Source organism: Dendrobates tinctorius, unplaced genomic scaffold, assembly GCF_039654945.1.
Source record: "Dendrobates tinctorius isolate UK_male_01 unplaced genomic scaffold, ASM3965494v1 ptg000045l, whole genome shotgun sequence".
NCBI lineage: Eukaryota > Metazoa > Chordata > Amphibia > Anura > Dendrobatidae > Dendrobates > Dendrobates tinctorius.
In genome coordinates, this window is record NW_027361713.1 from 12930695 (window position 1) to 12958003 (window position 27309).

The 27309-nt window shown below is 45.8% G+C and overlaps 1 protein-coding gene across 1 annotated transcript in view; it reads left to right on the top strand.

The window, feature by feature from the left end:
• The window catches only part of DEF6 (DEF6 guanine nucleotide exchange factor), a 799533-nt gene that overhangs the window by 250780 nt on the left and 521444 nt on the right, over positions 1 to 27309 (top strand). The window contains exon 5 of the mRNA XM_073575620.1: positions 14556 to 14774. Within this exon, the coding sequence (XP_073431721.1) occupies positions 14556 to 14774 (219 nt within the window). The remainder of the gene's footprint in view (positions 1 to 14555; positions 14775 to 27309) is intronic.

Here is a 27309-nt window from a genome sequence, read left to right on the forward strand (position 1 = left end):
CTGTCTCCATATTTGCCCGTGTGTCTCGAATCCTGCACCCTGTCTCCATATTTGCCCCTGTGTCTCCAATCCTGCGCTCTGTCTCCATATTTACCCCTGTGTGTCTCAAATCCTGCCCCGTCTCCATATTTGCCCCTGTGTGTCTCCAATCCTGCGCTCTGTCTCCATATTTGCCCCTGTGTGTCTCAAATCCTGCCCCGTCTCCATATTTGCCCCTGTGTGTCTCCAATCCTGCCTCCTGTCTCCATATTTGCCCCTGTGTGTCTCCAATCCTGCCCCCGTGTCTCCATACTGCCAGGGATACATAATGCCCCTTTGAAAAATAAAAACTTTCTTCTTACCTGACCTCGCTCTTGCGCTGAAGATGGAGCTGCTGCTATGTGAGCTGAAAGGACCAGTGCTGACGTCATCGTCATGTGATCAGGGGGCGGAGCAGATCAATGCTGAAGGCCTGCGATAATGATGACGTCACCACAGGTCCTTCAGCACTTCTCTATCTTTCGGATGTCGGGCACTGTGGCGGCTCTGCTGATGTGTGCGCTGCAGGCCTGGCCGCAGCGCACACTTGGGGCCCGCCCGGCGCCCCTATGACGCACAGCACTTGGGGCCCGATGACTGGCAGCACTGGAGCGAGGCCCCTGTTCTGCGGGCCCCCTTCTGTACTGCTGTTCACCGGGCCCCATACAGCAGTAAGGGCTGTCATGCCCTGATGGCAGCCCTGACAGTATCCCTGCTAGTTAGAGGGAAAGTCCTGTAATGCCGGTATGTCTGTATCTTGTTTCTCCTGCGTTTCTCTGCATGACTCTGCATTAACCCTTTGCTCCTTTCCCTCTAACTAGCAGGGATACTGTCCAGTTGCTATACTTATTACAATTGTTATCTCAACCTGCACATTCATTGTGCTCATATCACTTGCTATACCCCTGTCTCTCCCTTCTCTTCCCTGGGTGGGTGGAGTATCCTCCTGTTTAAGCAAAATCAATGTTAACCCTTGCTCTGCCTGTTGTCCGTTACTGCGTCTGCCAACTTGCTCACATGTACATGAGAAACAACACTAATGACTAATATGATTTGTATCTTACATTTTTGACCAGATTTCTTCTCTGTAGGTTCTATATTTAATTTTCAGTCAAGATATAGGTTGGAGACTAGCCATTATGACCAGTGGCGTAGATACTGTTTGTGGCGCCCGGGGCGGTCGAAAAATTTGCCGCCCCTTTGGTCGCTGATAATCCAGAAGAATCCGAAGAGCCCACACTACACTCAAAGATCTAATTTTTAGTCTACTACTAACTCTGCTGTTATTATTTCTAAATTTCTAGACTCTCATCTTCTTGCAGTTCTCTCTCTCTCTATATATATGTGTATGTATTAGCGTGATGACCCTACTGAACCTCCACCACTGCCCTGCCAAGAGCTGCACCATAAAACAGTGTAAGGAGACCCACGTGTCTTCCCCCTGCACAGACCCACAGTACACCCCCTACAGAGCCCTCATGTTCTCCCCTTGCACAGCCCCCCTCCCCCGTGTACCCCCCTGCACAGCCCCTCCATGTCCTCCCCTACACAGCCTCCCCATGTACCCCCCAGCACAGCCCCCCATGTCCTCCCCTGCACAGCCCCCCATGTCCTCCCCTACACAGCTTCCCCATGTACCCCCCTGCACAGTCCCCCATGTCCCTCCTACAGAGCCCCCCCATGTCCTCCCCTGCACAGCCCCCCATGTCCTCCCCCTACAGAGCCCCCTCATGTCCTCTCCCTACAGAGCCCCCCATGTCCTCCCCCTACAGAGCCCCCTCATGTCCTCTCCCTACAGAGCCCCCCCATGTCCTCCTCTGCACAGCCCCCCATGTCCTCTCCCTACAGAGCCCCCCCATGTCCTCCTCTGCACAGCCCCCCATGTCCTCTCCCTACAGAGCCCCCCCATGTCCTCCTCTGCACAGCCCCCCATGTCCTCTCCCTACAGAGCCCCCCCATGTCCTCCTCTGCACAGCCCCCCATGTCCTCTCCCTACAGAGCCCCCCATGTCCTCCTCTGCACAGCCCCCCATGTCCTCTCCCTACAGAGCCCCCCATGTCCTCCTCTGCACAGCCCCCCATGTCCTCTCCCTACAGAGCCCCCCCATGTCCTCCTCTGCACAGCCCCCCATGTCCTCTCCCTACAGAGCCCAACTCTTTTGCATAATATCAGCTATATGAAGATGTAGGCAATCCAACTCCAAAGATTAGGGAGCCTCAACTTTAGAATTAGTAAATGGGGGAGAGGGAGTAATTACCTAGATGCCGCCCCCTGTAGCATAACATTACATGATGGAATGAAATTCAAGGGGCAATCACATACCGCGGTGTCTCCCTCCCCTCACAGACATCACGGACAGGCTGGGCAGCGCTTCCCGCCATCCCCCTCACTCACCGGCTCCTGTGTCCCGGGATCATCCGCTCCTCCTGAGTCACCTCAGCCACACGCCACGTGTTCTTCTGGCAGCTCCGACCGAACAACCAGCCCCGAGCGGCCAACACCTCCGCCCAGCACCGGCTCAGGAGCGGAAAGCAGCCGGGGCTCCGAGTCCGAGTCCAGCAAGGCAGTGGCGTAGAAGGTAGAAAGCGCCTGCACTGTGCCTCCACGGAGTCCGCGCTGTTCTCCCAGTCAGAGGAGAGGAATTGAATTGCTGCTGCCGCGCCGCCCCCACACACGTGCCGCCTGGGGCGGACTGCCCCCCCCACACTACGCCATTGATTATGACGTCTCCTATAGACAGCATACAGTGAGAGGTATTCCTGCTCTTCTGAGTAAGCACACAAAAGCTGCAGCAAGATGGTGGATAACGAGTTTTGAGCTCTGTGGCTGCATTCCAGCACTGAAATGAGATTAAAAATTTGCTAGAAGCTACAACAGGGTCTGTCTGTCTGTGTCTGCCTGATCTGTCACTGTGTCAATTTCTCCTTTCTCCTCTCCAAAGAGTTTATTAGGCACTTGTAATGTGACACTTTCGTGAACTGACAGTGTACCTTGCTTTGACTAAGATTTTAACAGTTTTTAAGAATGAATGATGAATTCAGGAGGCTGGGGGAAGGAAAATCTCTTTCAAATCCCACCAAGGACAACATCTGCAAGGAGTTTGTATGTTCTTCCTGTGTTGGTGTGAGTTTCCTCCCACACTCCAAAAACATACTGATAGGAAATCTAGATTGTGAGCCCCAATGCGCGGACAGTGCCGATAATGTCTGTAAAGCGCTGTGGAATGAATAACGCTACATAAGTGAGTAAAACAAATTAGAAAAGAAACTTGTAGAAAGAAGTGGTGCGCCCCACAGGGCCATGGGGTACTCGGTCCTGGGCCGGTCCTTTAGGGAATATTGCGGCAATGACCCGGTCCATGGCCCTATGCGTCCATTAAAATAAATAAGGAGGAAAGTTTATAGGGCTTAATTTGTGACACCACCCGTGGTGTTCGGCAATAAGGGGATTGCTGACACTGTCTAAAGAGACCACTGGGGCCGTTGGTAATGCAGCAGAGTTGTTACAGCTCTCCACGGGTAGGGCTAGGCCCCAGGGCAGTTATTGTTCCTATAAAGGATTGTGACGCTAGGGTGCAGGACTGAGGGAATAATGATGTCATGGGGCAGTAGTGGGAAAACAGGGGACGAGGAACTTGGGCCCCTGCACTGCCCCTCCGGCTAAGGGGGTGCCCTGACTTTCCTTAACTTGGGGGTACACTTGATGGTAGTGAGGTCCAAGTTCCCGACCTGTCCCTATCTCCTGTTTAGCCCTGAGCTAAACTCCCAACCCCTTCCCCAGGAGGTGAAACAGGGAATAAAGTGAACTGCACACAGCTAAAACATGCCCCCAAACCACGACGAACCGCAGGCAACACCATTGGGGAACCAACTCCTCCCACCTGCCTGGGCTCGTCCGACTGCACCAGTGAGTCCTCCTCCCTAGCAAGTATTACAGGGGGCATATTCGCCAAAGCCACAAAAAACTCGTCCACTGACCGTAGAGATGGTGAATCGGCCAGCAGGGAGAAGGCCCAGGATTGTGGATCACCTTTAAGGAGGGATATGATGAATCCCACCTGCTGTTCCTCACTCCATAATGAACGAAGGTGGAGCCTGAAGTGTAGCTTGCAGGCCTCCTGAAAAACCAAAAACTTATCTCTTTCTCCAGAAAACCTGTCTGGGAGAGATAACTTGGGTTCTGGTTGAGCCTGCACCTGAGCTGAGGCCTTGAACCCCACCAACTGCTGCAGCTGCTGCTTCTCCACACCACACAACACCCCACGCTCCTCAGTGAGGGTCTACAGCAATTGGAGACAGGTCTGCATTAGGGCCATGGATCACCAGAAAGAATGGGCGGTTGGTAATAACGTCATGGGGCAGTAGTGGGGAAACAGGCGATGAGGAACCTGTGCCCCTGCACTGCCCCTCTGGCTAAGGGGGTGCCCTGACTTTCCTTAACTTGGGGATACACTTGATGGTAGTGAGGCCCAAGTCCCTGACCTGTCCCTATCTCTTGTTTAGCCCTGAGCTAAACTCCCAACCCCCTCCCAAGGAGGTGAGACAGGGAATAAAGTGAACTGCACCAATAACATGAAAGGAAAGATAAAACAGACACCACGGGGTTAAAGCAACTAAAAACCAAATCTGCTGCCAATGCTCCAAGCAGCAGACTAAGGCACCCGATCAGCATCCAGCAGCAACACCACTACTCCAGATAAGCTGTACCCCCTCTGCACCAGGTCAGTCCAGTCTTCACAAAGGTTGGTGAGCAAATGACCAATATTACCAAGAGTTATCTGCAGCACCAGGTGTGCTTATAAAAGGAAGAGGGAGTGGCACCCACCTGCATAGATAATTAATCACCATGCAGTAACACCAGCAGACACCGTGGGGAAAAACCCATCAGCAGACCAACTACAGTTATAGTAACACCAGCGGCCACTGGGGGTGAAACTGACTTTCACCCCCGATGGCCTGAAAAAGAAAAAGTTTATAAAAGAGATCCAGAATCTGACAGATCCAAAAATGGATCGTGACAAATGAATAACTGCAGACACATGAACTGTAGTTTCCTTTACCTTTTCTTGATGGTTTGGAATGCAGACTGGAGCATTGCTAATAGATGGAAATGGAGTTCCGGACAGCCTGGAAGCAATTTAGGGCCCCCTAAGCAAGATAGAGTTGTAGGCCTCCTTGCTGCGCTGTCCTCTGAGGTCCTTGCTACTCTTCTTGGTACTCTGCTATGCAAGCCATTTTTGCCCAGTCTCTTTATTATGGTGGAGTCATTACTGACCTTAACGTAAGCAAGTGAGGCCTGAAGTTCTTTGGATGTTATTATGGGGTGTTTTGTGACTTCTTGGATGAGCTGTAGTGGCGCTCTTGGTGTAATTTTGGTTTGAGAGCCACTTATGGGAATTTTCACCACTGTTCCATATTTACACCATTTGTGGATAATGGCTCTCACTATGTTTCGCTAGAGTCCCAAAGTTTTAGAAATGACTTTATAACCTTTTCCAGACTGCTAGATCTCAATTACTTTGTATCTCATTTGTTCTAGAATTTCTTTGGATCGCAGAATGATGTCTATCTTTTGAGGAACTTTTGGTCTACTTCACTTTGTCAGGCAGGTCCTATTTAAATGGTTTCTTTATTGAGAACAGGTGTGACAGTAATCAAGCCTGGGTGTAGCTAGGAAATATGAACTCAGTTTCTCAAAGATGTGATGAACCACAGTTAATTTATGTTTTAAGGGGGTGGGGGGGCAATCATTTTTTTTCACACAGGGCCCTGTAAGTTTTCCTTTTCCCTTAATAATAATGACAGTCATTTAAAATACTGCTTTTGTGTTTACTTCTGTTATCTTTGTCTAATATTATAATTTCTTTGGTGATCTGAAACATTTAAGTGGGACAGTCATGCAAATGAATAGAAAATGAGGAAGGGGCAAACATTTTTTCACACAGCTGTATCTAACTGGATGTTTGGCTGCAGGGAGAAAATTAAATTGTATTCTCCAGGCAGCCATTCTATTCCAGTCATGTGGCGGCTTGGGGCTGTGAGCAGTCTGTGCTTCCTAAAAAGGGAAGCACTGTAATCACACCCAGTGAACTTTGACTGAAGTCCTGTTCAGATGTGTGCAAGCTAAGCAAGATGTCACACAAAGAGCATGGGGCGTGATTAATCCACTTCTGTTGTGTAGAGAGCACTGACTGCTCAGAGCCCAGCGCTGCCCACTCGACTGGAGCTGCTGGAGGGAGAATGTACCATAATTTTCTCCTTGTAGCAATTCATCCAGGTAGACAGCTCCCTTCTAACAAGTACAAAGGTCTCTTTCAAATTTCACCATAAACTTTTCTCATTCCATTGTGTCTTGTAAAACAAACAGTAGTAAGTAGTGTTGAGCACTCCGATACTGCAAATATCGGGTATCGGACGATATTCGCTGTATCGGAATTCCGATACCGAGTACCGATATTTTTACAATATCGGATACCGGAATCGGAAGTTCCCATAATGCAATGAGCCAGTGTTGAGGCTGTGATTGGCTGCTGAAATGATGTCATCATGATGCGCAGTCTGTGCAGGCCTGCTGGGGGTCTGTGTGGGCTGCTGGGGGTCTGTGCGGGCTGCCGGGGGTCTGTGCGGGCCTGCCGGGGGTCTGGGCGGGCTGCCGGGGGTCTGTGCGGGCTGCCGGGGGTCTGTACGGGCTTGCAGGGGGTCTGTAAGGGCCTGCTGGGGGTCTGTGCGGGCTGCCGGGGGTCTGTGCGGGCCTGCCGGGGGTCTGTGCGGGCTGCCGGGGGTCTGTACGGGCCTGCTGGGGGTCTGTGCGGGCTGCCGGTGGTCTGTGCGGGCCTGCCGGGGGTTGTGTGTGTGTGCAGGCATCGTCCGATGGGACTACAAGTCCCATCGGGCTATGCCTGCTACAATGACCGTGATTGACACATTAGCCAATGATGGGACAGTAGTAGTCCCATCATCCGGCTAATGTGTTGGATGTAAAAAAAAAAAAAACATGCATACTACATACATACTGCATACATACTACATATGTACAACATTCATACAACATACATACTACATACATACATACTACATATATACTACATTCATACAACATACATACATACATACACATACTACATATATACTACATTCATACAACATACATACATACTACACATATACTACATTCATACAACATACATACATACATACTGCATACTACATATATACTACATTCATACAACATACATACATACTACATATATACTACATTCATACATACATACATACTACATATATACTACATTCATACAACATACATACATACACACATACTACATATATACTACATTCATACAACATACATACATACATACTACATATATACTACATTCATACAACATACATACATACATACATACTACATATATACTACATTCATACAACATACATACATACATACTACATACTACATATATACTACATTCATACAACATACATACATACATACTACATATATACTACATTCATACAACATACATACATGCATACTACATACTACATATATACTACATTCATATAACATACATACATACTACATATATACTACATTCATACAACATACATACATACTACATACATACATACTACATATATACTACATTCATACAACATTCATACATACATACTACATATATACTACATTCATGCAACATACATAAATACTACATATTTACTACATTCATACAACATACATACATACTACATATACTACATTCATACAACATACATACATATATACTACATTCATACATACATACATACTACATATATACTACATTCATACATACATACATACTACATATATATTACATTCATACAACATACATACATACATACTACATACTACATATATACTACATTCATACAACATACATACATACATGCACATATACTACATATATACTACATTCATACAACATACATACATACTACATACTACATATATACTACATTCATACAGCAAACATACATGCATACTACATGCTACATATATACTACATTCATATAACATACATACATACTACATATATACTACATTCATACATACATACTACATATATACTACATTCATACATCATACATACTACATACATGCATACTACATATATACTACATTCATACAACATTCATACATACATACTACATATATACTACATTCATGCAACATACATACTACATACTACATATATACTACATTCATACAACATACATACATACATACTACATATATACTACTTTCATACAACATACATACATACATACTACATATATACTACATTCATACATACATACTACATATATACTACATTCATACAACATACATACATACATACTACATATATACTACATTCATACATACATACTACATACTACATATATACTATATTCATACAACATATATACATACATACTACATACATACTACATTCATACATCATACATACATACATGCTACATATATACTACATTCATACATACATACTACTTATATTCTACATTCATACAACATACATACATACAGTACATACATACTACATATGTACTACATTCATACAACATAAATACATACTACATATATACTACATTCATACAATATACATACATACTACATATATACTACATTAATACAACATACATACATACTACATATATACTACATTCATACAACATACATACATACTACATACATACTACATATATACTACATTCATACAGCATACATACTACATACATACTACATACAATACATTCATACATTCATACAATACATACATATAGACATACAGTACATATAACATAGAGTACATACTCACCATCACTTGTCACTTTGATCCCCGAAGCCAGTGTCATCTTTAAAAAATATTAAAATAACAAACAAGCGATATACTCCCTTATCCGCAGAAATCCATAAGTGTCCCACGACGATCTTCTTCACTGCATCACTGAGAGGTTACTATAGTTCACCGATCTCACTTTATGGCAAAAGCTGCGTGGGAACTTTCTCAGACAGCAATGCCAAAAGTGAGACTAGGGACTATTTTTTTTACAGTGGCGGAGGAATACAGTGTGGAAGGATACCTACCTCCCGTCATTGTATTCCTGGGGCCCCTAGAGAGTAGTGGCATCAACTGATGCTGCTGTTCTCCACGGGAGATTGTCATGGGACACTCGTGGATTTCTACGGATCAGGGAGTATATCGGTTGTTTGTTATTTTAATATTTTTTAAAGATAACACTGGCTTCGGGGATCAAAGTGACAAGTGATGGTGAGCATGTACCATATGTTATATATACTGTATGTCTATATGTATGTATTGTATGAAAGTATGAATGTAGTGTATGTATGTTGTATGTCTGTAGCATGTTTTATGTATGTTGTAGGTATGTAGTATGTATGTAGTATGTACTATGTATGTATGTTGTATGGATGTAGTATATATGTAGTATGTATGTTGTATGAATGTAGTATATATGTAGTATTTATGTAGCATGTAGTATGTATGTATGTACTGTATGTTGTATGAATGTAGTATATATATAGTATGTATGTAGTATGTATGTATGTTGTATGAATGTAGTATATATGAAGTATGTATGTAGTATGTAGTATGTATATATGTTGTATGAATGTAGTATATATATAGTATATATGTAGTATGTATGTAGTATGTATGTATGTTGTATGAATGTAGTATATATGAAGTATGCATGTAGTATGTATGTTGTATGAATGTAGTATATATGAAGTATGTATGTAGTATGTATGTATGTTGTATGAATGTAGTATATATGTAGTATGTATGTATGTTGTATGAATGTAGTATATATGTAGTATGTATGTAGTATGTATGTTTTTTTTTATATTCAACACATTAGCCGGATGATGGGACTACTACTGTCCCATCATTGGCTAATGTGTCAATCACTGTCATTGAAGCAGGCATAGCCCGATGGGACTTGTAGTCCCATCGGACAATGCCTGCACACACACACACACAACCCCCGGCAGGCCCACACAGACCCCCGGCAGCCTGCACAGACCCCCAGCAGGCCCAAACAGACCACCAGCAGGCCCGCACAGACCCCCGACAGCCCGCACAAACCCCCCGGCAGCCCGCACAGACCCCCGGCAGGCCCGTACACACCCCCGGCAGGCCCACACAGACCCCCGGCAGGCCCGCACAGACCCCCGACAGCCTGCACAGACCCCTGGCAGCCCGCACAGACCCCTGGCAGGCCCGCACAGACCCCCGACAGGCCCACACAGACCCGGGGCAGTCCTGCACAGACCCCGCCCACACAGACATGCACAGTGTCCGCCCACGCATCGCCCACACTCTTCCCCCCTCCCGAACTGGATGTACAAGTAAAGAAGGAGGTTTTTTTAATTCCGATATTTCTGTCCCATTGACTTGAATGGGGTTTCCGGTATCGGAATTGGCGATACCCGATACTTTTTGGGTATCGGCCGATCCAATCCGATCTGATATTTCTCATTATCGGATGGTATCGCTCAACACTAGTAGTAAGGATAAGAGAAACGTTCATCTGTTTGTTTTAATTACACTTTCAACACTTTAAACATGACTCGTGTTAAACAGAATGTACTCATTTTTTCCACAAGGATTTAACATCTGTACTATTTTTAATAAATTATTTCAAAATCAGCTTTTTCTCATGTGAGTGCTAAACTGAAGACTTCATAACAATCATGGTAAATACTTTTGGGGGTAGCTTACAATAGAATATAAAAATCCCTTAATTACAATCTATAATGTTTATTAGATATGCATTAAAATATAATCAAGGACACACCACATATCATACCAAGATCAAAGACATTGCCACACTACATAAAACTGGTACCCAAACAATCCCCTCTTAATAAGGGAAGAGGCTCACTAAGATACCTAGGGAAGTAGTCAGTTTAATTTCGTCCCTAAATAAGCCTCAATACAGTACCTACCTGTCAGCGGAGGTTGGCACCCTAATATATTAATGACAATGGCACCCTGCTCTTTGGCTGCTGTCCATCAGTAACCCTTAATTTCCATGATCATATAGTGGAGTGACTGGAGACAATATAGTTTCTAACATTTGCTGTTTTTCAACACCCAACCATCTATTACGCTAGTGTCATAAACAACCAACCCCATAAACAACCAAAGCGACAATGTGAAAACAGTAAGTGACTATGTGCAAAATAAAAAGTATCCTCCATCAACAGATGAATTTCTATAACACACTGTCAGCTGTTCCTAGTTTGATCTTAAGTGCTTTTTGCCTACATATCCTGCGGAGGTTTGCACCCTAATATATTAACGACAATGGCGCCCTCTCGCCTCGACGATGCTCCCTGGGCAGCCCTAGCTCATCCTGATATACATATTACACCAAAATTTGATAGATCATCATGGCAGGCAAAAACAATGATGTGGTTAATAATGGAGGGTAGGTAATTTAATAGATTACATTACTGTTGCTCAGGTAAAGGTGAAAGACATTTCCCCCTGTCAAGGTTCCTCTGGAGGCTGACATTGATGATATCTCAACAAAATGAGCCCAGCATGGTAAGCTCAGTCCATGTGTATCCATGTTTAAATAAATGATAAAGACTCCCTTCTAATGGAGTGACAGATGAACATTGCACTATACAAAATCAGGTGTCCTGAAGACCAGAATATCTCCCCATGCAGTGTGTCAGCAGTTATTTCCCCGCATACCTGTGCGGCCATTACACCATCAATGCATACCTCTGGCTGTATGTCACTTCCGGGACTCACAACGCGCATGCACAATCAATGCTGTGATCAATCCTTTACCGCAAAGTCCCAAAGCGTACCCACACATGCACAATGGCTTGCGGTCATCTATGAAACGCACACGGGTTATTTTGGTACTATATACAATCACCAATGAGCGATTTCTGATATATCTATGTGTATATTTATGGTACCACTGATGATACATCCAAATTACTTAGTAAATTTAATAAATACATGGAAACAAAGAGGAGAGGGTTTAGGGAAGGAGTTCAACCCCCCTCGACCCTATAAAGGTATCCCTCGAATGGACAACCCAGAAGTATGGCAAGCTTCATTAGCAATGAAAATACAAGACTAACTGAATGTGCAAAACAGACATAATCCCTGTCCTTATGGAAAAGGTGCATATGACAGCTGTTCATTCAATCCCTTTGGGTCATACAATCCTAAAAATCTATTCACTTTCTTTTCTAAGTATACATCAGTGGTGGTCACACTTCCTAATTTTCTTGTTGACCACCTCTATGACACAAAATGATATTTCTTGCAAATATCCAAGATGGATTTCATTCATATATCTCACTATTGGTGTGTCCTGTTTGTGCCATATGTCGCCTAAATGTTACCCAATTTTGTTCCTAAATTCACTTGTCTTCTTCCTGACATAATTGTACGGGCAGGTACAAGTCGCCGTATAGACTGCATTCGAGAAGGGGGTACTTAAGGGTCAATTCCTCCGACAGGATTTCTGATTTCAAGAGTCAATCTCTTAAGAAGAAGAAGAGACAGAGAGAAGGGATACCCTCATCATATTTTTGAACAAGCTTAAAATCATATTAGCAACTGTGACAGGAATTGTTTACTGTGAGTCTGCTAGTAGGATATCCCAGTGCCTTTCAGTACACTACAGTGGGGAAAAAAATATTTAGCTAGCCACCATTTGTGCAAGTTTTCCCACTTAAAGGGAATCTGTCACCCCATTTTTGAGTATCAGCTACCGACTTCACCATCAGGGGCTTATCTACAGCATTCTGTAAGGCTGGTTTCACATTAGCGCTTTTTAAGTGCACGCACGGCCGGGGGTAGCTCCGCCCCCGAGCCGGCTCTCTGCCCAGCGTGCCCGCCCCTTGCTTGTAGCGCCGCCTCCTAGCGCACAGCGGCGCCTGCGATCGCGCACCCTATCTTTAGCATAGGGTGCGCAGATCGTGCGCAGGCCGTGCGCTAGTTGCGCTTTGACCTGCGCTGCGCACTTTTGACGGTGCGCCGTGCGCGCCAAAATCAAACTTTCCGGATTTTGGCGCGCACGGCGCACCGTCAAAAGTGCGCAGCGCAGGTCAAAGCGCAACTAGCGCACGGCCTGCGCACGATCTGCGCACCCTATGCTAAAGATAGGGTGCGCCGATTGCAGGCGCCGCTGTGCGCTAGGAGGCGGCGCTACAAGCAAGGGGCGGGCACGCCGGGCAGAGAGCCGGCTCGGGGGCGTGCGCTTAAAAAGCGCTAATGTGAAACCAGCCTAATGCTGTAGATAAGCCCCGATGTAACCTGAAAGATAAGAAAAATGAGTTAGAATATACTCACCCTGGTGTTCGGTCCGGTCTGATGGGTGTCACCGGAGAGGTCAGGCACCTGCGCACTGCAGTATTCTGCTCTGCCCTTAACAGAGCAGAGCAGTGCGCCTGCGCAGGAGCCACAACAGGCAGCAAAGAAGAGGATGTCACTGTTAGAAGATGGGAGGCGCGGGACCGCAACACCCATTGGAACAAAACCGGTCCGCCCCCGGTGAGTATAATATAACTCATTTTTCTTATCTTTCAGGTTACATCGGGGGCTTATCTACAGCTTTACAGAATGCTATAGATAAGCCCCTGATGGCAGTGCCGGCAGCTGATACTCTAAAAATGGGGTGACAGATTCCCTTTAAAAAGATGAGAGAGGACTGTAATGGACATCATAGGCAGACAACAACTATGAGTCAAAATGAGAAAGCAAATCCAGAAAATCACCTTGTCTGATTTGGCAAGATTTATTTTTCAAATTATGGTGGAAAGCCAGTCTCCAGATCTTAACCACATAGTCTAATTCACACATCAGTTTTTCTGGTCCGTATTTCATTAGTACTTTACAGTCAAAACCAGGGGTGTCTCCAAAACACAGAACAGGTCCATTTTTTTTAACTATACTTTTCTTTCACATAGGTTCCACTCCCGATTTTTACTTACAAACACTAATGAAACACTGATCAAACAAGATGATGAGTAAATGAGGCCTTACACCTTAAGGGCTCATTCACATGTCAGTTTTTCATGATGAGTACTATGCTTTTTTTTTTCCTGATAGCACTCATACCTACAACTCTTTAAGGGGCTGTTCACATATAAGATTGCTTTGTTGGAACATGTGGTGCCTGCAAAATCAGAGACATGTCCGATATAAAATCTAAGTATTGGGTCAAATTCAGCATTGCAGGTCAATGAAAAAAAATCTGAGAGCATTCTGATGCCATGCATGTGCTGTCCGTTTTTCACTGACCGGAGATGGGGAGAGACCTTTTTTATTTTCTCATCAGTAAAAAAAACTGATGAAACTCTGTTCAAACTGATGAAAACCTTATGAAACTCAGTCATATGTAAAAAAAAAAAAAATCCTGACATCTGAATGAGCCTTTAAGAGCATATTAAGTTTCCCCATATTTATTTGATAATTTGTGGCTTTGTTTTATTTTAAGGTACAGTACCTTCTACAGAAACTGCTAACAACTACTAGATCAGAAATGGGAGAAATGGAATTAGGAGAGATGCTGTCTTCCTTAGACCAGGGTGTCTCTGTCTGGCAGTTCCTGGACCTAGTTAGTTCACCAAAGATACTGAGGAGCATTAGTATGGAAACACTTAGCATGGCTATCCAGGATGTGTATGAGGAGATCATTCAAAATGTGCTTAAACAGGTGAGACACTTTAATTGTATCGCAAAAAAGGTTCTGTCTTACATTTTCTAGTAAACGTTTTATTAGAAAGTTACCTAAGCTTTATATCATGTCTTTATGTAACTTTTATAATTAAAATAGTTTAGCTTTGGAATTTTTTCCTTTTTCAAATCTTTTATGTTACAATGTATATAATTTCCCCTTCCCAGTACAAGGGACCATTACATAGGTCACGGATTACGCATGCTAAGCTATTCTTGAAAACACCAATAGAAGTAAATGAGTCACACATATGTGGATGTGAGTCATAGCTTCTCTATGGGCTCATACCCATATGTGTGGAAAAAAACGTTCCGATATCAAGTGAAAATAATTTACATCCGAATGCAGTGTGATTGCTATCCAACTACAATGCGATTTTTAACATGAGCTTTTACATTACAATTAACACATCGCTTTCAAAGGAAACAATCTTCAAAACACATATACTGTATATATGATAGATAGATAGATAGAAAGATAGATCAATAGATAGATAGAGATGAAAAGCTAGCAATTTATGTGCCGCATACAGTAAAATCACAGTGTGACAGGTTAGAGTAGAATAGATACAGTGCCTTGCGAAAGTATTCTGCCCCCTGGAACTTTTCAGGTTTTGAATTTACACAAAAATTTAAAATAACCAATAAATTTCGTTCAACTTCACAATTGTGTTCCACTTTTTGTTGATTCTTCACCAAAAATTTACATTTGGAATCTTTGTTTGAAGCATGATACGTGGGAAAAGGTTGAAAAGTTCCAGGGGGCCGAATACTTTCGCAAGGCACTGTATATATACATAGAATAGCCGGCAATTCAGCAGTCACATACTGTAAAATCACAGCAGGAGCTGACAGCATAGAAGAGATGGATTACATACAGTATGCACACATAGAATACATAGATATATAGATATCAGTGACAAATACAATTAGTACAGTGAGTGTGCAGCTTACTGTATATGTATCTATTTATTAAAAGAAAAAAATGGCGTGGGCTCCAGCATAAATTTCTTAACCAGCAGAGGGAAAACCGACAGCTGAGGACAGATGTTTATAGCCTGGGAAGGACTGGGGGGTAATACCCATAGAGTTTCCCAGGCTAATAATATCAGCTCACAACTGTATATTTAGCCTTTAGTTCACAATGGGTGGAGCTTCCTCTACTTTGTGTGCCTTAAGTTAATCAGGTTGTAGCATGTTGGATAGGGTACAACACATCTTATGTGCTACCATCTGTTCCTCCTGGACAATCACTATCTGAGTCACTACAAGGAAGTGTCTGGTGTTCTAGCATTCACCCTCTCCCATTGTGTATGCATTGAACATAAATGCATGTTCATATTGTCTATTAAACAGACAAAAGCTACATGAAACAAAATGAGCATAAACCCAGCTGTAACTAAATAAGCAAAAAAGCAAAAGTGCATTTCAATAACAAAGGGTGCTTATTAAACACTGTTTTTGATTAAAAAAAAAAGCATAAAAGCCATCCCACCAGCGGGAAAGTGACCCTATTCGGGCTGTCCTACACTGTCTAATATTAAAATCTTACCATGTGTCACAAGTGACCTCAGTGTGCATAAAGGCAGACAAAGGACTAGATCCCAATCATTATTTACTAGCTGAAGAGCCCGGTACTGCCCAGGTATAGTAACTAACTATGGTTAGTTATAACAAATTATAATGATTATATCTATAGCCCCGCCCACTCCGCATAGCCACATTCACTATAATATCCCACATCAACCCGTCAGCCAGAGCTACCGGACTACTACCCCTAATATCCCACATCGTCCCATCAGCCAGAGCCACCGGACTACTAATATCCCACATCATCCCGTCAAAGCCACTGGACTACTACCACTAATATCCCACATCATCCCATCAGAGCCACTGGACTTATACCCTTAATATCCAACATCATCCCATCACAGCTGTCGGACTACTACCCCTAATATCCCACATCATCCTGTCAGCCAGTGCCACCGTACTACTAATATCCCACATCATCTCGTCAAAGCCACCAGACTACTACCCCTAATATCCCACATCATCCCGTCAACCATAGCCACCGGACAACTACCACTTATATCCCACATCATCCCGTCACAGCCGCCGGACTACTACCCCTAATATCCCACATCATCCCATCAGCCAGAGCCACCGGACTACTACCACTAATATCCCACATCATCCTGTCAGCCTGGGGTCAGAACCAGAGCGCTGAGTGGAATGGCCCTAACTTCCATACCAATGATCCATTTAAGAGAGACTGGGGTCAGAACCAGAGCGCTGAGCGATTTGCCCTAACTTCAATACAGGAGATCCCTTTAAGAGAGCCTGGGGTCAGTATTATTATTATTATTTATATAGCGCCATTAATTCCATGGTGCTGTACATGAGAAGGGGGGTTACATACAAAGTTATAGATATCGTTAACAGTAAACAAGTTTCCACAACAAATTTACAATGACAGACTGGTACAGAGGGGAGAGCACCCTGTCCTTGCGGACTTACATTCTACGGGATAGCGGGGAAAAGGCAGAAGGTCGGGGGTGAAGCAGCTCTGGTGGTGATGAGGAGGCAGCTCAGGCGGTGATGAGGCGGCAGAATGGTTATTGCAGTCTGTAAGCTTTCCTGAAAAGATGGGTTTTCAGGTTCAGTTTGAAGGATCCGAGGGTGGTGGATAATCGGATGTGTTGAGGCATGGCATTCCAAAGGATAGGGGATATTCAGGAGAAATCTTGGAGGCGGTTGTGTGAGGAACAAATAAGTGTGGAGGAGAGTAGGAGGTCTTGGGAGGATCGAAGAGTACGTGAGGGAAGATATTGGGAGATTAGTTCAGAGATATAGGGAGGGGAAAGGTTGTGAATGGCTTTGTATGTCAGTGTTAGTAGTTTGAACTGGATTCGTTTGGGAATTGGGATCCAATAGAGGGACTTGCAGAGGGGAGAGACAGGGCAGTAGCAAGGAGAGAGGTGGATTAGTCGGGCAGCAGAATTGAGGACAGACTGGAGTGGTGCAAGAGAGTTAGCAGGGAGGCCACAGTGGAGGGTGTTGCAGTAGTCAAGGCGGGAGATGATAAGGGCATGTACAAGAGTTTTAGTAGATTGAGGACTGAGGAAGGGACGGATTCTGGAAATATTTTTGAGTTGGAGGCGACAGGAGGTGGCAAGAGAATCGACGTGCGGTTTGAAGTACAGGGCAGAGTCGAGCGTTACTCCAAGGAAGCGGATTTCAGGTGTGGGAGAGAGCATGATGCCATTTACCATAATAGATAGATCGGGTAGGGAAGATACATGAGATGGAGGAAAAATAATGAGTTCAGTTTTGTCTACGTTGAGTTTTAGGAAGCGAGAGGTGAAAAAGGAGGATATGGCTGATAGACACTCCGGGATTCTGGACAGCAGAGAGGTGACATCTGGGCCAGAGAGGTAGATCTGAGTGTCATCTGCATACAGGTGGTACTGGAAGCCATGGGACTTTGTGAGTTGTCCTATGCCAAGAGTATAGATGGAAAAAAGTAGGGGCCCCAGGACAGAGCCTTGGGGGACTCCAACAGAGAGGGGGCGGGATGAGGAGGTAGTGTGGGAGTGGGAAATGCTGAATGTGCAGTCAGAAAGGTATGAGGAAATCCAGAACAGGGCGAGGTCTTTTATGCCAAGGGAAGAAAGAATCTGTAGCAGTAGGCAGTGGTCAACTGTGTCAAAGGCAGAGGACAGGTCAAGAAGGAGGAGGATGGAGAACTGTCTGTTAGCTTTGGCTGTAAGTCATTAGTAATTTTGGTCAGGGCAGTTTCAGTGGAGTGGTGGGGGCGGAAGCCAGATTGCAGGATGTCAAGGAGGGAGTTAGATGAGAGGTGGGAGGAAAGTTGAGCACGGACATGCTGTTCAAGGAGTTTGGAAGCAAACGGGAGCAGTGACATGGGGCGATAGCTGGGCAGAGCAGTTGCGTCAAGGTTTGATTTTTTGAGGATGAGTGTTGTGGTGGCATGTTTGAAGGCAGAGGCGAAGGTACCAGAATTTAGGGATAGGTTGAAGAGATGGGTTTGGGCTGGAATGATCATGTTAGTGAGGTTGGGGAGCAGGTGGGAAGGGATGGGGTCAAGTGCACAGATGGTGAGGCGTGATTTGGAAAGGAGATGTGTAAGCTCTCCTTCAGTGATGTTGGAGAGGGAAGTTATTAGGGAAGGGCAGAGGTCTGGCATGTGGAGCGGTTGGGGTGGTGGAACTCTAAAGGTTTGCCTTGTTTGGTCAAACTTGTTTTTGAAGTAGATGGCAAAGTCCTCAGCAGAGATGAGGGGAGTTGGAGGTGAGTACCAGAATGCTGAGTGGATTTGCACTCACTTCCATACCGGGGATCCCTTTAAGAGAGGCCTGGGGTCACAACCAGAACACTGAGTGGAATTGCCCTAACTTCCATACTGGGGATCCCTTTAAGAGAGGCCTGGGGTCAGAACCAAAGTGCTGGATGGATTTGCCCTGACTTCCATACCAATGATCCCTTTAATAGAAGCCTGGGGTCAGAATCAGAGTGCTGAGGGATTTGCCCTAACTTCCATACCGGATATCCCTTTAAGAGAGGCCTGGGGTCAGAACCAGAGCGCTTGGTGGAATTGACCTAACTTCCATACCAATGATCCCTTTAAGAGACCCTGTGGTCAGAACCACAGAGCTGAGTGGAACAGTCCTAACTTCCATACCGGATATCCCTTTAAAAGAGGCCAGGGGTCAGAACCAGAGCACTTCGTGGAATTGCCCTAACTTCCATACCAGTGATCCCTTTAAGAGACCCGGGGGTCAAAACCAAAGAGCTGGATGGATTTGCCCTAACATCCATACCAGAGACCCCTTTAAGAGGGAAGATGTGGCTATGGGATGAAGGATGTGTGAAGGGTATATGGGCACAGGAAGGGGGCATTCATTTCTGTCATGTGATCTCTGCTCCTTTCTGCCTTTCTGGGGGGCAGGCAATGGCTGAGAGCTTATGTTTCCGAGCATGCTAGATTTCTCCCACCATGTCAGTGTCTGCTAAGGTGTTGTTGAGTGGGAAAACTGTTGCTCATAGCAACCAATCACAGCTCAGCTTCTTTTAAACAGCTCTGGTGAAATGAAAGATGCTTAGTGATTGGTTGCAAGGAAAACTGTTGCTCATAGCAACCAATCACAGCTCAGCTTCTTTTAAACACAGCTCTGGTGAAATGAAAGATGCTTCGTGATTGGCTGGTGATACACACACACATACATACTGTAAATACATTCTCTTTTATATATAGAGATAACCCACAATACCATTTGTTATGAGAAAAGGATCCACCACTTTTTTAAAGGGAATCTGTCACCCATATTTAGTGATACCATGTAAAGATATCACCCAATTGTGCGTCCCATAAGGATTCTATTAGGGCGATTGACTCCCCTGACCCCGCACCTTTGAGACATAAATACCTTTGTTATCTTGTTGGGATGTATGCAAATCGCCGCGGTCCGGTCCGATGGGCGTGGCTTAGTTACCTTCTTCCCCCCCTCCTCGGCTTGCAGCACGTAATCTTCATCTCTGCATATCACAGATAACGTTGGTGTCCGTGCTTGCACATTGTAAAGCCTCCGGCGCCTGCACGGTATGCTTTGCCCAACTGTGGGCGAAGCACATAATCGCTACTGTGCATGCGCCGGTATTTTCCAGCGCGGTCTATGCCCCGGAAGTGTGTCCTCCATGTGAAGTCTTCCGGGGCATAGACCTCTTTGGACAATACCGGCGCATGCGCAGTAGCGACTATATGCTTCGCCCACAGTTGGGCAAAGCATACTGCGCAGGCGCCGGAAGCTTTACTATGCGCAAACGTGGAAACCAACGTTATCTGTGATATTCACAGATGAAGATTACGTGCAGCAAGCTAAGGGGGGGGGGAGGCGACTAAGCCATGCCCATCAGACCGGACCGCGGCGATTTGCATACATCCCCCAACAAGATAAAAAAGGTATTTATGCCTCAAAGGTGCGGGGTCGGGGTAGTCAAAATCCCTAATAGAATCCTTATGGGACGCACAATTGGGTGATATCTTTACATGATATCACTAAATATGGGTGACAGATTCCCTTTAAATGCTGATGTATTACCTGCCATCACTATGTCTTGTGGTAAGGCATTCCACAGTCTGACAGTCTGGCTGTAAAAAACCCTTTGATATTCAGATGCTGGATTTGCCTTTTCTCCACATGTAATGCATGTCATTAGTGCTTTGTATGGTCATTGGAAAAAATCATGTGCTTGTTCCTTGCATTGACCATACCATTAGAGATGAGCGAGCACTTAAATGCTTGAGTGCTCGCTGCTTGAACTGAGCATTTCATAATATTCGCTTGCTCATTTCGAGTAACGAGTATAATGGAAGTCAATGGGAAAGCCGAGCTTCCTGCAGACCCTACAAAATGGTCTGGGGGTCAGTGAAAATGTTTAAATAGACTCCTAGATTGCTGCTGAGAACAATGGTGTCACACTTTTATTCCACTTTAAGGAGTGACAATAAAACATTCTAAACCAACAAGAAATTGCATTTAGGAAATTTCAGTTTAATTTATGCAGGAAGCAAGAACTGCTGAAAATTTAGGACACCTTATATTAATCATAAAGGAGGGCCTCATACACATTCTGTTCAAATTGTTATGCATTGGTACTCCCAGATAGAGATGAGCGACTTTGCCTTTTTTCAGGTCGAGTCGGGTTTCGTGAAACTCGACTTTCGCAAAAGTCGGGTCGAAAGAAATCGGCCGATTATCGTGAAAAGTTGAAGGCCGACTGAAACACGAAACCCAATGCAAGTCAATGAGGAAGCAAAGTCGGCAAGGAGTGGAGGACAGGAAACACACCTACAGTGCCCTTTTGAATGCCAAAAACATCAATTCTTATTACTGAAGCATTTCAACCTTAATGTACTTCATAATACTAGTTACGCACTGAAAAATGCGAGTTATTTGGCTAAATTTGTGGGGGGGTAGGGCTGGCTCCAGGTTTTCATGTGCCCTGGGCCAAAGAGCGTCCCTTTAACACATACCACAACTCATTATGCTCCGATACGGCAGAGAAATAGCGGTATAGTACAATGAAAAATACTTCACTTTTTACATCTCATGACAGATATCCATTTTAAATTCTCCAATAGCTCCAAAAACGGACAGTATATTACTCCATAGAGTATTATGGCCACCGCATAGTGCGCTATACAGAGTAGTGAGGCCCATATATTTCTCCATACAGAATCATTGGTCCCACATAATGTTTGAAACAGTATATGATGAGCTCCACATAATGCTACAGTATATGTTGGTCCCCATGGATGAAGCTGCACTGTCTGATGGGCCCAAATAGTGCTCCATATATAATGGGCCCCATTTCTAATGCTCTAGTGTATAATGGGCCCTGTAAATGCTGCTCCAGTGTCTGATGTCCACCTTTGGAATGCTCCAGTGTATGGTGGGCCCCATATATCATTCTCCAGAGTATAGTGCTCCCCAAAAATTGCTGTCCCAACATTGAATACAATTAAATAAGTCTCCTCGCTAGGGAATCCCTGTACTAGTCTGGGCGTACAGACGTGATGTCATTGCGCTCTCTGATCAGAATATCACTGTCAGGAAACACGGAAGACGTCATGGCGGTGAAGCAGGGAGAGGTAAGTATTTCAACTTTGCAAGTGCTGTGATCCTGAGCAAGCAGGAGGGCCCACTCGTGGGCGTCGGTACTGGCACTGGGCCCCTCATAGTACGGCGGTGTGTCTGACAGCGGGTGTGCACCCCCACCGTCAGAGACACTTGATTGCACTATAAGGGACCCTGTGCCAGTGCCCGCGCCCAAGAGTCGTCCCACCCACCTGTCCAGGGCAACGGCACTCGAACGGTTGCATGCGCTAGGTGGTGACCCCTGCCATGGGGGGAGGAGGCAGCCCAGTTAGGGAGGTTTACAAAATGGCATATGATGATGTGGGACATTCACCTGCTGCTAAAGGCGAAATTGGTCAAGTCCCAGGAAGAGGAGGACCAAAGAAAGCCATTTTTCTGGCAACCTATGTGTCATCAGGGTAAGGTGTGAAAAAATCCTTGGAAACCCATGCATGGTTCATTTTAATGAAGGTTAGATCATCCACATTTTGGGTCGAGAGACGGGTCCTTTTTTCTGTCAGGATTAATCCAGCAGCACTGAAGACTCTTTCCGATAGCACACTTGCAACTGGGCAAGCGAGCTCCTGTCAAGCATATTGTGCCAATTCAGGCCATGTGTCCAGTTTAGCGGACGAATAGTCAGATGGGAATGACCTGTGAGGGAGAACATCGATATGAGACGAGAAGTAGTTTGTAACCATAGTTGACAACTGCTGTCTCCTGTCACTTTCAATCGATGCAGTATTACCAGTCGTGTGAGCGGGACTTGAAAAATCAGTCCACAACATGGTCATGAAGCCCCTGTCTCCAACGCCACATCTGATGTGTGCACCACCAACACCTCTTCCAAGCTGCCCCCGGCCCCTACGGCTCGTGTGAGAACCATCACCGCTGCTGTGTGCTGGGAATGCCTCAGCCAACCGGTTTACCAGAGTTGCTTGTTTGTTAGCCAATATTAGGTCAAGGTTCTCCTGTGGCATGATGTTTTGGAATTTGCCTTTATAGCGTGGATCCAGGATGCTGGCCAACCAGTAGTCGTCATCGTTCATCATTTTGGCAATGCGGGGGTCCCTTTTTAGGATCTGCAAGGCATTATCTGACATGTGGGCCAATGTTCTCGGTGTCAATGATGCACTGCGAGAGCTGGGTGGAGGAGCACTTTCTGGCAAATCCACATCCCTCCAGTCACGCACAAACCCTGTACCAGACCTTGCCACGCCAACATTTTCTCTTGCCCCACGAGAAGCATCCTCCTCCCCTAAATAATCATCCCCATCATCATCCTCCTCCTCCTCTTCCTCTACCTCGTCCAGGAGAGTTCCCGGAGCAGACAATGGCTGACTGTCATCAAGGCTTCCCTCCTCCTCTTCCTCATCATCCTCGGCTGCAGATGCCTGCTCCTTAATATGCGTCAAAGTTTGCATGAGCAGACGCATAAGTGGGATGCTCATGCTTATGATGGCGTCATCTGCGCTTACCAGCCGTGTGCATTCCTCAAAATACTGAAGGACTTTACAGAGGTCTTTCAGCTTCGACCAGTGCACACCTGTCAACTCCATGTCTGCCCTCAAGGTGCCTGCCTGTGTATCCTCCCACAAATGCATTACGGCCTGCCTCTGTTCGCACAGCCGCTCAACCATGTGCAGGGTGGAGTTCCACCTTGTTGCAACGTTGATAATTAGGCGGTGCTTGGGAAGGTGGAGCAATCGCTGCAGCTTCTGCATACGACTGGAGTGTATCGGCGACCGGCGGATGTGCGAGCACAGTCTTCGGACCTTCTGGAGCAGGCCTGTTAACTCCGGATAATTATTGAGGAAGCACTGCACCACCAGGTTCAAGTTGTGAGCCAAGCAGGGTATGTGTCTGAGTTTTGAAAGGGCTATGGCTGCCACAAAATTACGGCCGTTATCACTAACTACCTTGCCTGCTTCAAGGTGTAGACTGCCCAGCCATGACTCAGTTTGTCGCTGAAAGTAGTCGGCCAGTACCTCCGCAGTGTGTCTGTCGCCCAAACACATCATCTTCAACACAGCCTGCTGACGCTTTCCACTAGCTGATCGATAGGGGGACACCTCGTGTGCAATGCTGGCAGCTGCGGATGGAGTGCTCGTGCGACTGCGTTCTGTGGACGAGCTTTCGCTTCTGGAGGAGGAGGAGGGTCGAATGCCTACAGCCAACTGTTTCCTATACCGTGGGCTAGGCAGCACTGTCCCACCACCGCTGTCCCCTGTGGAAACTGCATCCACCACATTAACCCAGTGCGCAGTGATGGACACGTAATGGCCCTGGCCATGCCTACTGGACCATGCATCAGTTGTGAGGTGCACCTTTCCACTCACTGATAGCTTGAGTCCATGTACAATGCGGTCTTTCACATGAAAGTGGAGGGCTGGGATGGCTTTGCGAGAAAAGAAGTGGTGACTGGGTAGGTCATAGCCTGGTACTGCATAGGCCATGAGTTTGCGGAAAGCTGTGCTTTCAACCAACCGATAGGGCATCATCTCTAACGAGATTAGTTTGGCAATGTGGGCGTTCAAACCCAGTGTACGCAGATGAGAGGATGAGTACTTTCTTGTCCTACTCATAGTCTCTGGTAGGGTGAGCTGGACTTGAGAGCTGCATATGGTCGAACTAGCGGTGGACATGGCGGACTGAGGGAGGGTTGATGATGGTAATGGAGTTGGTGTTCTTTCTGATGGCCTAGATTCAGTCTATCGTTGCAATAACAGTGTGATTCCCTGACTGATTTGCCCTTGCGACGACAACTCAACATTTGCTGCTGGTGGTGTGCTAACCGGTGGACTTACAGTGGGGGAAACAATGTAGTGTTGCAGACTACCTTCTTTGGGAGCAGTTGCACATGTGGTACGTGAGTTTTGGTAGTCCGTCCACGCTTGCAAGTGCATGGTGGTTAAATGTCTTAGCATGCAACTGGTATTCAAATTTCTCAGATTTTTCCCTCGGCTAAAGGTCTTTGCGCACTTCTTACATACAGTATAACCTTTGCCTGATCATTAGGATTTTGTTCAAAAAAGTGCCACACTGCACTCTTCCTACTATGGAAGACATTTTGAGGCCTTGCACGCTGCGCTATTTTGACCGTCTGGCCAAGCTGTCCTGCCACTCTTTTGGTTTTTGTAGCCTGTTTTTGGACTGCTCCGGACCTCCCAGATAACAGCTGTTGTGATGTCGATGCCCGCTGCGGATGCTCCTCCTCCTCTTCTGAGCTATTGGTAGCAGCACCCTCTTCCCCCAATGGATGCCAATCTGGGTCAACAACTGGGTCATCCATCACCTCCTCTACAATGTCATGTGCACCTTCCTCTGTGTCACCGTGTATGGTGGTATAGTATGCGAGAAGGGGCACCTGAGTTTCATCAGGGTCAGATTCTGCTTCAGTACACTGCGAGGACAATGTAGTGCTCTGAGTGAATGTACCAGCAGAATCATCTATCAGTGGCTGTGCATCAGTGCACTCCATGTCAGATTCATCTTGGACTGGGGAATTCACGATTTGACTTGATAACCCAGGCATGGTATGTGAAAACAGCTCCATGGAGTAATCTGTAGTGTGGCCTGCCGCATCCTTCAATTTTGGTTTGGGTGAAGGACACAAGGAAAGGTGTGGTTCATGACCATGAGCCTCCAATGATGACTCAGTGCTTTTATTTTTTAAAACTTCAGAAGAGGAGGCGATAGAGCTGGAGGCTGAGTCAGCAATGTAACCCAAAAGTGTTAGGAGTGGTGGAACGCACTAAATAAAATTATAAATAAAGTGCGTTCACCGCTCGGGGTCCACCGTGCGGTAGATGGTAAGACCGCTGCTAGGTGGTGGCAGAAGGTATCTGGCGGTAGAGTGCACAGGGTTCAGACTTCTCCCAGATGCACTGAACAAGCTCTGTTGCACTCACAGAGCTGCAAGCATGCACAAGCTCTGTTGCACACACAGAGCTGCAAGCATACACAAGCTCTGTTGCACACACAGAGCTGCAAGCATACACAAGCTCTGTTACACACACAGAGCAGCAAGCATACACAAGCTCTGTTACACTCACAGAGCTGCAAGCATATACACATGTGCAATAACGCCGAGTCTGTTTAAATGTCACAGGAGCTCAGCGACACAGACGCGGTATCTAGTCACAGGAGTGGCCCTAGCTGACGGCACCAACTCCGTCTAGACCTACCGTGGACGTCTGGAAAATAGGGCGTTGCACGTGTGAACGCACCTAGTGCTGCAACTGCAGCGCGGCGATAACTAAGCCGCTGAAGAAACGCCCCTGTCAAGCAGGCGCAAGCTGACGCTAGCTGCTGAGCGCTGGAGCAAAGGCGCGCTGGCGCTAGTACTGGCTCTAACTCAAACTCTCACACATTCGTAATAACCAAGGAATGGGGGTTTCAAATGAGTCATTCACCAGTCCATGCATCCATCAACAAACATACAGCAGCAAGTATGACTATACTAGCACATGGCGGAACAGCCATGCACGCTTTTTATAGCGTACGGGACCTGCCGGAAATCTCCAGAACTCCAATAGGAGCCAATAGGATTCAGAGCAGGACCTGAGCTACTGACTCCCGAACTCCAATAGGAGCTCGTCCTGTGAGCATGCTCAGAAGCAGGCACAAAGGACTTAGCCTCTGGAGATAAATGTGAGGACCTCGGTTTCTGCATAGGTATGGCAGAACTCAGATTCCTAACATTAACCCCCCTCCTAAGGCCCCCTCTTCCCTGAGCCTTCCGACCCACAAACCTGTGCCCCACAGTGGCGTAGGTCTTAGACTCGTCCGAAGGCGAGGCTGGTGTCCTGGTAGGTGGCACGATAACCCGGGACACGTGGAAGGCATCGGTGGAGG